Source organism: Lissotriton vulgaris, chromosome 2_1, assembly GCF_964263255.1.
Source record: "Lissotriton vulgaris chromosome 2_1, aLisVul1.2, whole genome shotgun sequence".
Classification (NCBI taxonomy): domain Eukaryota; kingdom Metazoa; phylum Chordata; class Amphibia; order Caudata; family Salamandridae; genus Lissotriton; species Lissotriton vulgaris.
This window is the reverse complement of record NC_141687.1, coordinates 1,384,548,839-1,384,561,863: the sequence shown is the minus strand read 5'-3', so window position 1 is coordinate 1,384,561,863 and position 13,025 is coordinate 1,384,548,839. Positions and strand designations below refer to the sequence as shown.

The window sequence follows — 13,025 nt, the reverse complement described above, 5'->3', positions numbered from 1 at the left end:
AACATTGTATTGTCTACGATTGATATACTACAACAGAACTTGTCTATTCTACAACACGGACAATCACAACTGCGTTCTATTATGTTATTAAGCTGGATGCTGCAATCTTTGCGTGCTGGTTATGTGCCTTGGTGATTTATCAACAGTACGACTCTATTTTCTGCATACAATCTGACTGAAAAACAGATTACAATGGCACAAAGAGGAGCAAAATATACAAAGCTGTGAATAGAAAAACTTGAGAAGTTACCTTTTACTGTGGCAGAGTCACCTTCCACAAAATGGTTAAGTCATGGCTATATAACACTACCGGTCACAACTTTCCAATTTCAATATTGCATAGAACAACACCAGGCAGGCAAATATGAAGCGATGGGTAGGGAATTCATCTAGGAGTCTTGGGAGTTGCCGTACAGATTTCAGTGCCGGAATAAGGGCACAGAATTGTTTCTTAGCTGTACTAATTGAAAGAGCGCTTTAAGCAGCTCTCTCATATGCTAGGATATTATGCTTTACGGGGCCTGCAATGGTTCCGTTGCAAACTTATCCTATCATTTGAAAGGGACCCCAGCTGCTGTGATTAATCTGGTAATCGAGTTACTTTCAAATAGGAGTTACTTGATGCTGAATGATCAAGGTTGTTGTTGGATGCTTCCGGGCATCGCATATCTTGTCACTGTAAACTCCAGGGTTACTTGCTGTATGCAAGTATTGTTTCCACCAACCCACACAATCAAGGAGGCGCCGTTATGGCCTTCATTGAATGTTTCCTTTATCTAGTTTGATACTCTGAGCGGAATGAAAGCCATGCTTTCACAGAAAACTTTGCCCTTAACTTACGACCGAGAAACTTATGATTGTCAGGTTGCAAGGGCTTCGGCTGAGATAAAGGCACTTATACAAACAAAGTTCCCTTTCCATTTCACAGTAATGATAAACGTATTTTGTCTGATACGACAGGCATTGTACACCTATTTAAAACCATAGGTTCTGGACTGTTAAGCAACTTTCAGACAATCCTAAGAATTGTTCCCAACTTTATACACTCCGTCTTCTGAAGCATTTTTCGGGGATATCCGGTGATCCTGTTTCTAATAGCAGGTATCCTGATTGTCCTTTTACTGCTTCACAATGGATGCCCCAGTCACCAAAGAGAGATGGAACGCTCACTGTTGGAGTGCCTATACCGTGATCACTTGGTAATTCATCCGGGCACACCTCGACTTCGAGAACTAAGCGGGTCTTGGTTCTTGTCATTTAGACCAGTCTGGATCGACTGTATTCCTCCTGTGCTTGGATTCCTTTTCTGTGGACAGGAATGCGTGTTTGATCTCTGTCTAACACTTCCAACAATCGCCACCGGACATTGATGTTTTACTGGACCCCATAACAGCCCATGTTCTGCAGTGTCCTCAGCGCATTCCAAGGTTGATGTCTGTATTCTTAGAGCCATCACAGGATGCTTCAGCTACTGTTCAGAAAGATATCGGCTTCACAACAAATACGCAGGCCTCGGATGACACTAGTGCCTCACCAGCAATGGCTGTGGTGAATACGGAAGAACATCTGTGCTTAATTGACTTGATCTGCGAGGTATTGCAGGGATAGTCGTCCTCAGTTGCAAGCAACAGTGATGTTGTATCTCCCATCCAGGACACATATACATCTGGCTCATTGTGTGCTGGGAAAATTTGGCCTTTTTCTTTTTCCCAATGAAGCCAAATTTGGAATTTTAAGTAATTCTATGTTCAAAATATATTCACAAGAAGCATATTCTAGATATCTATCACCTGCTATGCATGTTCTCAACATTTCTTAGATTTGTTTTACATTTTTAAGAACTATTTTTTATATAGAATTATTTACCATACTGTATTTAGCCGTAGGTTAGAATTTTTATTATGTCATCCAGACAGGTTGAGGAGTGGGTGTTATATTCCATATAAGTACATAATTATAGGCTCAGGAACTAATTGCACCTTTCAGCTACATTGCCCTCATATTACACTACACAACGATTCTTAGGACTGACCTTTTACCTAGTTGATGTAATGACTAGAGGCCCTGGGGTTTATTCCGAAAGGCCTAAGCCTCATTCATTACGCATGAGGATTCTTGGAATCACAGCTGGACAGGAGGCCGAACATCACCTGCATAACAACTAGGTACAAGGGTCATTCCCTCCGTCATCCTAGTTTGACATGACACCAGCGAGGTATATCCCCAGAGGGTATCACTTTCGGTATATATACACTGTCTCTTGCGAAGGTAGAGAGAGGAGAAAAGGACTTCCATGTCGACACACTGACGCGCGATGCTGAGGCACCTGCATGCAGATTCCAGCTCGCAGTGGTCTGACATCCCTTGCGGGGTGTCCACCTCGAGACCAGAATGGGGTCCCACAGTCTCTCACTTCAGGTAATGGGGTTGACTTTATCCTGGAGGGATTCTTGGCTTTACACCCACATCCATGCTAGGTACATTCAGGTACATCTAGTTAGAGACGCATCGTAGGTCGTTAGTACGCTTTTATTACTCTCATGTATTTTATATACTTACCTGTATTCATTGTTTAGAGGTTAATCATCATTTATATCTGTTACTGTCTAATGGTTGTTTCAGCACACCTATTTTACACTAGAATGACGCTGGTTCAATAAATACTTATCGGGAAACGTCCCCATCGTTTATTCTATGTATCTCTCTCTTCAAGACAAAGTGAGCACGAATGACTGAGTGAGAAGTAGCATTGTTTCCACGATCCCTGATGGGACAGGGTTGTCATGTTCGATAGTTGCCAAGAACTATTCTCTCCTTGGAAAGAGGGTTTTCTAGTGGCACTGTGAGCCATGTGGTATACAGGCTGACAAACTTGGTAGGGGTGTCTGGAATCAGTTTGGACACCAATCCCAAAGTGTATGTTGTCTAAACTTACTAGGGAGACACTGACCCAAGTAATCATAGCTTTAGTCACAGCTAGAATTGACTACACCAAGTCACTTTACCCGGGTCTTTCCAAAGCAGTGATTAATTTAAGCCTGTGGTTTCCGGTACCCAGCACCGGCACTTAATTGCCAACACCGGGTCTTATGACAGTCTGCAACATGGCGGCGCGTTTTTTTCAAAATGAGCACAACAACAGTTGCCTATTAATGTAATATACATTAAAATTACTAATACTGAGCCACCCAAGCCATTCTTATAGCTTTGGGGGCCTTGAATAGTCTGAGGTGCCACACTTGAAGGAGTTTGATGTTCGTAGGTCTGTTTGTACTGTCAGCGGCAGTGCTGGCAGGGGGAATGGGTGGTGCAATCTGCAGAGGCCTCCTGGTGACAGCCCTGGCACTTATTATTTTAACAAACTAAGCACTGTCCCAAAGTCCTCCTGCACAGGCTTCAGCTAATCCAAAATCAGGCTGCTCACACCCTGCACAAACATAGCCACATTTCCCAGGCGACCATGGACCTTCATTGGCTGCCATTCGCACAGTGAAATATGTTTAACGCATGCTGTCTGTTTTTTAAGTCCCGGTGTTTAAATTACCCTGCATTTGTGAAGTCTCGAATCATAAAATACTTCCCTACTAGAGAACTAATATCTTGCCACCCTCATTTTCAGGGGATCTCCTCTTGGAAAAAAACTAAGGATCGGAGGGTGTAGGTTTGCCGTTATTGCCCGACAAGTATGGAATATCCTGCCCCTGGACCTTAGGTCCACTCCTGACCTTGCTACATTTAGGAAACTCTTGGAGACATGGCTTTTCAGACAGGCTTACCAATAAGTGGGGATGAAGTCTGATCAGTAAACTAGCGCCAAGAAACCATCTGGTGAATGTGCGCTCTAGAAATGGACAGTAACATAACATTATCCTAAGCAGTAAGCGGTCAGAGTATGAAGCAGATTGTAAATGACACTCCAGCAACAGACAAATGGCAGAACAGAGTTATTGCATAGGGCATCCATATAACTATATGGTTATATATTTATATACATGGTTGTATGGGTTATTTTTCAGAGGTGGTAACTAACAGCAAAAGCCTTCCCTATACCGGTAATCTGTAACATTTACATGTAAAAAAACTACCTGTAAACTTTAATATAGAGAAATAGCAGTCCACCCGTTAAATTACTTTAACATATGCTTTTCAGGAATACTGTGTGTATCCTAACTTTTCACAATACACAGATCAGGCCTATAAATTGGAAATATTTGTTGCTAATGAACCAATCAGGCCTCTAGCTGTTATCTCTGGTTTCTCACCATAACCAAAGGAAGCCTCCTGTCTTGTGCTTAAGCTTTCCCTCAAGGCACCAATAAGGCATACTGTCACAGATAGTATACAAAATTACATTTGGCAGAGGAAAATATTATATCTCCCTGGAGAGACAAACAATTATTTTGACAGTGTAAATTAATTATACCCACACTTTGTCAGAGCGGTTAACCAGTACAAAACCCTTGCCAACTATGGTAATCTATGATATTTTATAAAAACAAAATAACTATCTTTAGGGTTTACTTTATAGTAATAACAAACAACCATTAAATGCCTATTGGCTTTAACAAATACTTTCATTCAATCAACATGTCAGGCCTTCTTCCTTTATTGTAATTTTTCTTTATGAACAATAAGGTGTATAGCCTTTATAATTGGTTTTTTACCATAACCAACTCAGACCTACTATGTTGGTCATAAGCCTTTCCACAAGGCAACCATAAGGTATACTATAATCAAATTACAAATATGTACACAATGAAGCTGCCAAAACAATAGAAAAGCCCTACTAATAGAGGCTAAAACAAATTACCCCAGTGCAAATTATCTATCCTCATGGTTTGTTTGGGTGGATAACCAAGCCCAAAACCCTTGTCTACTATGGTGATCTCTAAGATTCTGTGTAACGAAATAAATATTTACCAACAGGCTTGAGCGCAGTATTATAACAAACCACCCTCAAAAGCCTATTGCCTTTAACGCATGATTTTCATAATAAGTAAGAATTTTTTGCATTGTTGTGGCTTTTCATTACAAACAAATCCCACATAAGGAATCTGGCATAATATTACCGAGTGAACTGATAAGGCTATTAGCCTTCACCAGTGGCTTGACACTATGTTCTACTCAGCTCTACTGAAGTGTGCATATCCTGGCAGTGACCTGGTATACATTTGTTAGATTTACAAATATGTGCAAAATTAAATTGCCAAAACAATATCTATCCCCTTTAGCAAGAATCATCACAAAGAAATTCTACTCCCAGGGTGTGCCATAGGGGGTTACTAACATTAAAACACTTGTCTCCTATTGTAATGTGTAAGATTACATGTAAATAAATACCTTTAGACAGCTAGCACATAATGTGATAGAAATCCACTGTTAAAGGCTTATTGACTTTACCATATTCTTTCACATTCAATACACCAGGCCTCTTGCCTTTGTAATAATCTTGAATTATAAACAAGCAGAGCTATAGCATCTGGCATAATACCACCCTGCACAGCAATCAAGCCTATTGCCATTATCATTGGATTGGCGCCATTACCAACTCAGAACTACTGTACTGAGCTTCAGTTTAAGCTTAAGCTTTCACACCGAGCAGTTTAGTGCATGGTGGGTTGCAATGATATCAGAAATATGTAAGTACAACTAATTATAACCCTTTTTAGCAGTACTGCGGGCTGAGGCCGCACGGTTAAAACCAATGGTCAACATAGTGCTATTCTGGCAAAAAACAGCGTATGCTTCAGTCAAACTGCCGCCCAGTGTTTTGAATCACCGGCGGTTTCATGCTGTCATTCCCACACACACACTCACACTGTTGCGCAGCACCACGGATATCAGACAAGTTCATACAGAAGCACTCACACACTGGGTACTCAGTACCCTAATGTGATGCAGCTGATACCCAGCTGTTCAATTGGTTACACACTGCAGACCAGGTGCCCCAAGTCTCCCTTCGTCCTCCAATTCACTTCAACTATCCTACACACCCGTATAGGGGACACCCCATCGTCGTCCCCGGGCACTAGGCCGCACATGACTGAAGTCATACTTAGTCAGGGTCACAGGAAGCAGGGGGGGGTGGCAGCACAGTCAATTAGAAGGCAGTTGGCAAAAGGGGTTTGGCAGGAACTCGAGAAGCTCAACCACAGGATGCAGAACAGACACAGGAAGAGGACAATAGATGGTCACACCAAAGAGGTCTCCAAAGGCCTTCTGGCACCAGCCCAGTTCTGCAAAGCACTGGGAGGGTCAGGCAGGATCTTGAACCACTTCTGATTGTTCTCATAAGTGTTCCTTCAACCCAGTCAGTGAAGCTCACCATCAAGGCATGAGCCGGGCAATACTGCCTGGCAAAAGGGTGTTTTCGGGTAAGGCTGGGTGATGAGTGGGCAGTTGGTCAGCTGCACTGTGGGCAAAGTAAGCAAACAGTAGATGAATGGGGATTCAAGCAGGGGAGCCTCTAGGAAGAAAGAGGTACCATGTCAGGTACATGTTTATCAGAGATGCACCCAGGCAAGCCAGGCACAACTTTGGCTGTGCGATGATACAGGTTATACCTGACCATTCAGGTCACACACAACAAAGATTTGAAAATTCCAGACCTCCATGGAAATGAGGCAAAACATCTGGTGCACATTCATTTTGTCTGAATCAGAAAGCTCCAGTCACACACAGTGTTAAGAGCTGCAAAATCCTTACCTCCCTGCAAATGTGGCACAATATTCGGTGCACGTCAATATTGGTCACACCAGACAACGCTGGGCACGCACACAGTTACAAGTTCAGCAATACTTCATGAGGTAGAATAAGGTACTACTACAGTTAAGCCCCTACCTCTGAGGGTTGCAACCTGTGATTTGGACACCGCACGCAATGAACATGCATTTGGCGTGTCGCACAAGAGAGATGCAGCACAATCAACCCAGCAGGCCACGCTGGGTACCACAACCAGTGAATTCGCTCACCATCAAGATGCTTAAGCGTGCCAAGTTCCTCACGATGTGGGGGCCACATGCCTTAGATGTGTGCCCTGGTTCAGGGCTTCACACAAGGCAATCTGGTCTCCAGGCACAATTCTTAGGTCCATGCACACTCAGCGCTACCAGTTGCAATCCATCAGACGCTGAGTGCACTTGACAGGGCACCACGATTCAGGTGTGGCAGGTGGGCAATGTGGGTCACTCTTAAGAGATCTTTGACCTTTGAGACCTCTGAAGAATGGGGGAAAGCTCAACCAGCCTTTAGAGAGCACACTTGTCAATGGCATTAATCTTACTTGTGCACAACAGGGTCCTCTGGCAATTTGCACCACATAGTTCCAAGTTCTTCGGTCACACGTCCCCACAAGCATATCTCACCCCATGCTGAATTATGGCACCAGTAATTATACTGGAGTGTGCCTTTGAAGTTGGGGGTGGTTCAAAGTACCTCCTTTTGAACCACAGATGTTTGCCCTAAATTTCAGTCCTGTCTGCCATGAGGTCGTGGAATGCCGATCTTTATCTATAGTGGTGCCATGATCTGACTCCACAGGCCAAGTGTCAAAACCTCTTCCTCCAATCTCTCCAACCGGCCTGCAAATGACAGAAGTCTGTTGTTCAATTTGTATGGAAATTGTTTTATATCTGTTGCTGTGGAATGTCTAGATGTGCTCCACAAACTTTAGTGTGGACTGGAGCCAAGCCGCGAGGCACAGAAAGAGTTTAGAGCACAGAAATGCCCACTTTCTAGAAGTGGCATTTCTGTGCGAATGATGACAAAGCTACCTGTACCACTGGCAAAAGGTTGTAGCTGCGAATTTAACAATAGGAAACATCATGATGCTGCTCCACTGCAATCCACTATTGCAGCCTGAAGTGATCTTAACCATTCCCTCATGTTAGCCTATGTGGAGATCAAACTGCATAAGCAGTAAAACATTCATTGGTACTCCTCACTACCCAGGCAGGGGAAACACGTGTGTACCTGCCTGCCTTTCATCTACCACTTTCTTCACCCCTTAAGATGTACCTTTGGAGTAGTCGGATGGAAGTAAAAGGTCCTCACAGGATGGCTAGTGACTTAAACAGGTCTGTCTGCATAAACGCACAATTGCGTTCATCAGCCTGCGATGGCAGGATGGCCACGTATTCAAGAACACCATTGGTGCAATGCACATACCTACCTGTAATGGCAGGCTGGACACATATTTAGGAGCACCATTGGTGGGAGTGCACACACCAGACTGCAACTGCAGAATGGACACATATTTAAGAGCACCATCAGTGTTGGTGTGCACAGCAGCCTGGACACATGCTGGTAACCACCACTTCCTAACATGTGTAGGAAGGGTGTACACAATTTTGCACTGCATTTACAGTGGAAAAGTGCCCCAGGCCCTAAGGCCCTAACATGACAATCAGCTAAACCCAGGAGGTGAAATCAAAATGTTTGGGGAATTGTGATCTGAAGGATTCAGGTCTAACAATACCCTACTCCTAAAAAACACAGGAGACGAGCTGAACCAAAAGACATGAACAGCTACCCATAAGTGTCAAATCCACCTTTCTGGTCATAGTATTATAATTCTAAGTTGAAAGTTAAATAATAATAATAAAACCATTTATAAAGCGCCTGGTTACCCAAAAACAGTGTGTCCCCGCGCTGAGTTAGTTCAGACAACTCATTGCTTTAAACGACCTTATGGTTGACTTCCAATCAGGATTCATATCAAACTGCACCACCACATACTGCAATGTCTTAAATCGTTGATGATGTACTCCTCTTTCTTGATAAAGGGGGCTCCTGCCTTTTAACCCTTTTTGATCACCCTGCTGTACTTGAAACTGTCAGACATCCCATACTTCTAAGGTTTGTTGAGAAAAGAATGGCATCCAGAGGAACGTTATTAAGCTGGTTCTCCTCTTGCCTTTAGATTTGGTGCCAAGCCACATACAATCAAATATAATGGTTCAAATCCCCACCTCTTCAACAGGTTGTATCACAAGGCTTTGCAGTCTCTCCTAGACTTTGTAGGCAGTATGTGAACAGTCTCTCTTATGAAACTCAGCCATATCTCCTACCACTTCTATGATGGCAGCATGCAACTGTACTTGAAAGTAGCGTCTCCTGGGAAATTGTCCTTCTGGCTTAGTCTTTGTACAAAATTCATTCTTAGATGACTCATACCATTTTAAGTTAAACTCTGCATTAAATGACGTTTTGCTGCTCTCACCACCCTCCACAAACAGGACGGATATCCCACCAATCTTATTCCACGTATAATATATCCTATGTCAATTGTAAGAAGGCACATTTGGGAAGGAATAACTATCTGCCAAACCCTAAATTTGACTAAATACTGCTGAAATCTCATGCTGACCCACTGAATTTTATCATACTTCTATTTATTTTAGGGCAGTACGATAATGAAACAATTTCTCAGTTGGAAAAAATGTCTTTAGAAACAAAATAATATTCTCCTTTGCACATCTCTGACTCCCATTACATAATTATATATTTGGGCCTCTCAATGATACTTCTGCATCTAAAGAGTTTCTTTACACGAAGCATTGTCAAACACAACCATGAAGTAGATAAAAAGGGACAATAATGGTGCAGTACCTGTACTGATCTCCACTGAGATTTTTGTTGCTTTCTCGATTACAAGATTTAATTTTCCAGAAAGGAGGTAGAGAAGAAGGACTCCAGAACCTTCAGAGAGCTCAGTGGACAACAAAAGACCGTCCTGATTCCAGGTGCGGAAGTGGAAACTGACCGATAGCCCGTCAATGTAGGGAGTGCCCGGTAAGAACAGGAAGCTGCTGCTGGAGCTCACAAATGTGATTGGAACAATGTGTTGCTTGGAGCAGGAAAATGTCACATTACCCTGTAAAAATGTTACAATGACAATATTAGTGGTAGTGTAAATGAGGGACAATATCAGTCTTTATTGACCGCTGTGCACATTTCATAAATTGGTGTCCTCACCCTCACTGGTCCATTTTTTATTTAGCTACATATGTAGGAACAGGTTATCTTCATGAGGAAGTCAAGAGAGATAGAGGGGTGTGAAAGAAATGCAACACTTCCCAGATGACCCTCCACAGGCTTTCAGTTTAGCTTGTTGTGGCGAGTCTGAGAAAATGTTTGCAGTGTGGCATGGAATTGTAGCTCAAAGTCAATGACATGCAAGGGCTCCCCCATTACCAACATATCACCTTCATTGTCAAATGCAGTGCTTAATTTAAGCCAGTGTTTGCCAGTGGGAGCACCAGCACTTATTTTTGGCGATTGGCTCATATTTTTCCCGCATCAGATATATACCCAGTGCAAGAGAGGGAAAAATACATAGATCGGAAAGATGGAGAAAGAAAAAGACAGCAAAACCGTCACAAACAGAAAACAGGAGCCTGCAAGTGTAAGAAAAAGGGGCAGGGGGTGTCTGGTAGTAGATTAAAGAATACTAGGCCTTTGTATTTAGGCTGACGATGATTAATCGAATCAGCCACCGGATTCTGAGCAGAGCTTCGGGTACCTGCACTCTTTCTTTCACAAATTAAGCAGGTATGACTTACAAAGATATATTGTTATCAAATTTAAACCGGCATTTAGATCAGGCTTTGTGAAAGCCCAACAGCATTTAAAATTGTCAGCAAAAGAGAGAACTGCATAACCGTTTTTAACAGATATGTTCCTGATGTAGCCACAAATTCTTGCAATGATGTAATGAGTTCCAATGACAATGAAATTCACATTATACTTATATAAGCATTTTGGTAACATTTTAATGTCTTGGGTAACAACGTGTTATCATATGTGAAGTCATACTGATTATTGCTAGCCAAAATAATAAATAAATAGCAATAATCCAGTCCCTTTTTAGATTTGTTATCAAGTGTTTGACCACCTTGGTAGCTGGTGACAAGAAAACAATAGCAATTCATTGATGCATGATTTGTCCACTTTGTAAAGTGCCAGATTGTCTTTGTTCTGTTCATTTTCATGTTTATTCACCTTAAAACACGATGATAAAAGAAGGCAATTTATAAAAAAACGACTAAAATTCTTCTAGCAAATTGTTTATCTCAATCGTGAAGTGTAAGTCCACCAAAGACTAAGAAAGTCCATGGGCTTCATTCTGAATTTAATGTTCAATCTGGACTTGGGCGCAAACAGATACAAATTGGAGTAATTGTACCACGGAAAGCGAGGGAAATGTTCTGAATTCATGATTCATAACTTAGGTTTGCGGCACTATCCTGCTTTGGGAGCTTGAAAACTCAGAATAGGTAAGTACAATTTTGCTGGGGTAAAACTGAATGGGATAGTAATGGATATACCCCAGGGAATTGTTACCATCCGGTAATTCTGATCAGTTTACCATCAGCGTCCAACGTTTTTACTGCCCATTTATTTAGGTTGGTATTTTGAGATCTTACTATGAATGACTGGTGGGAAACAGTGAGCCTCAACCATCAGGCTTTCCTCTAGGGTCCCCTGCTCACTTCTAAGCCCCTCTTTATGAGTGGCCTCTTAATTACCTCTCATTGAAATTATGAAATCTGTGGGACCACTGCTGATATCTTAACTTTCACCTGAAGACTTCAGCTGCTATAAGCAGCCAAAATCTCTGGGCGAAAGTTTGTTCCAAAATCATAGATTTTTGGGAGAATCGCACCCAGAATTACTGATTCTCCTGGTGAGTCCTCATTTCTTAGTGGCTCCATCTCTCTTGTATAATGACCGGATTCTCCTCACCCCTGGGTATACCTGGGTTAAGTTATGTTATGCAGATTCGTAGAGAGCACCATCACCCAGGAGCGATCCTGGAGCTGAGAAGGTGTGAGCCTGAGCACGCCTAGGGCCAAGTAGGGCTGCTAAAAAATCCAGGTCTCCAACTTATTGCGGAATTCAAGAGGTGATGATGAGACTCATTTGTAGCTGTAGGTCATTCTATGCTTTTGGAGCAAAGTAGGAGAAGGCTGGACCATCAGATCTCTTTTTCCGTATGCATGGGTTTTGTGTAAGTATGAGCCTGGATGAGCAGAGGTGTCTAGAATGCAGAAGCGGCCAGTGCAGGTAAGAGTGGTGGGGCCAGTTGGGGGGGATTTCCACAAACGACGACAAAGGGAAATTAATTATTTATTTGATTTCCCCTTGTGGTCGTCTTTCAAATCCACCCCAACCCGGCCCCACTGCCCCACTGCTCTTACCTGCGCAGGGCGCTGCTGCTGCAAAGTTTATGAAAGCAGTTGCGTTTGTTGAGGTATGCTGGGCCAGTGTTATGGAGTGCCTTGAAAGAATGGGTGAGGAGTTTGAATTGTGCTCATTTGTAAAGAGTAAACCAGTGGAGCTCCTTTAGGTGTGATGTGAGTGCAGAGTGGGAGGTTGCGAGTGATTGGAACCACCTAGTATTGGTATCTCAGGGGGCTGGGAAATCCAACCTATTTAGCATGCCACTGACAATAAGGACCTAAGTGACATTAGTCTTCTTGACTTGAAGGGGAAGTGGACAGTTTGTGGGCGGAGTACACTCTCCAGCCATCGTTTCCTGTATTCTCAGTTCCAACACGTCTGATAGGGGATGTTCAGGTACTCTCAACTCTGCTAGCCAGGGAGTTAGGTACAGGGAGAAGTATGATTTTTTTCTGAAAACTCATTAACAACTGATTGAGCTAAGTGGAGGCACTGCTTTCTCTCCTTGTGATAGTAACATTTGCCTAGTGGTCAGGTAAAGAAGCCAATTAGAGCCATTTGCTCTATTACCCTTGATAAATAAGGTTACTTGGGACTATTCACAAAGTGTGTACCCTTCTATCTGAAAGAATGGGAAACAAAGAGAGCGTTCACACTGTGACACCCCTCCTTTTGTAACACATTTCTGAACTGATATCTGATCGAAAAGGAGGATGAGGGCAGAGTGGCATGTCCTCTCTTAGCATTTTGTACAGCAGCAGTCTCTACAAGATTGAAAAGTGCAATGTGACATTTGCATTTGAAAACAAGAGGCACGTTGATTAAGCAATGGGCCTAAAATA

The 13,025-nt window shown here is 42.7% G+C and overlaps 1 protein-coding gene across 1 annotated transcript in view; it reads right to left on the bottom strand.

Moving 5' to 3' along the window:
- The window catches only part of LOC147732612 (contactin-associated protein-like 5), a 1,641,055-nt gene that overhangs the window by 780,755 nt on the left and 847,275 nt on the right, over positions 1-13,025 (bottom strand). Inside the window, exon 8 of the mRNA XM_086957122.1 lies at positions 9,610-9,874. Coding sequence (XP_086813248.1) covers positions 9,610-9,874 — 265 coding nt within the window. The remainder of the gene's footprint in view (positions 1-9,609; positions 9,875-13,025) is intronic.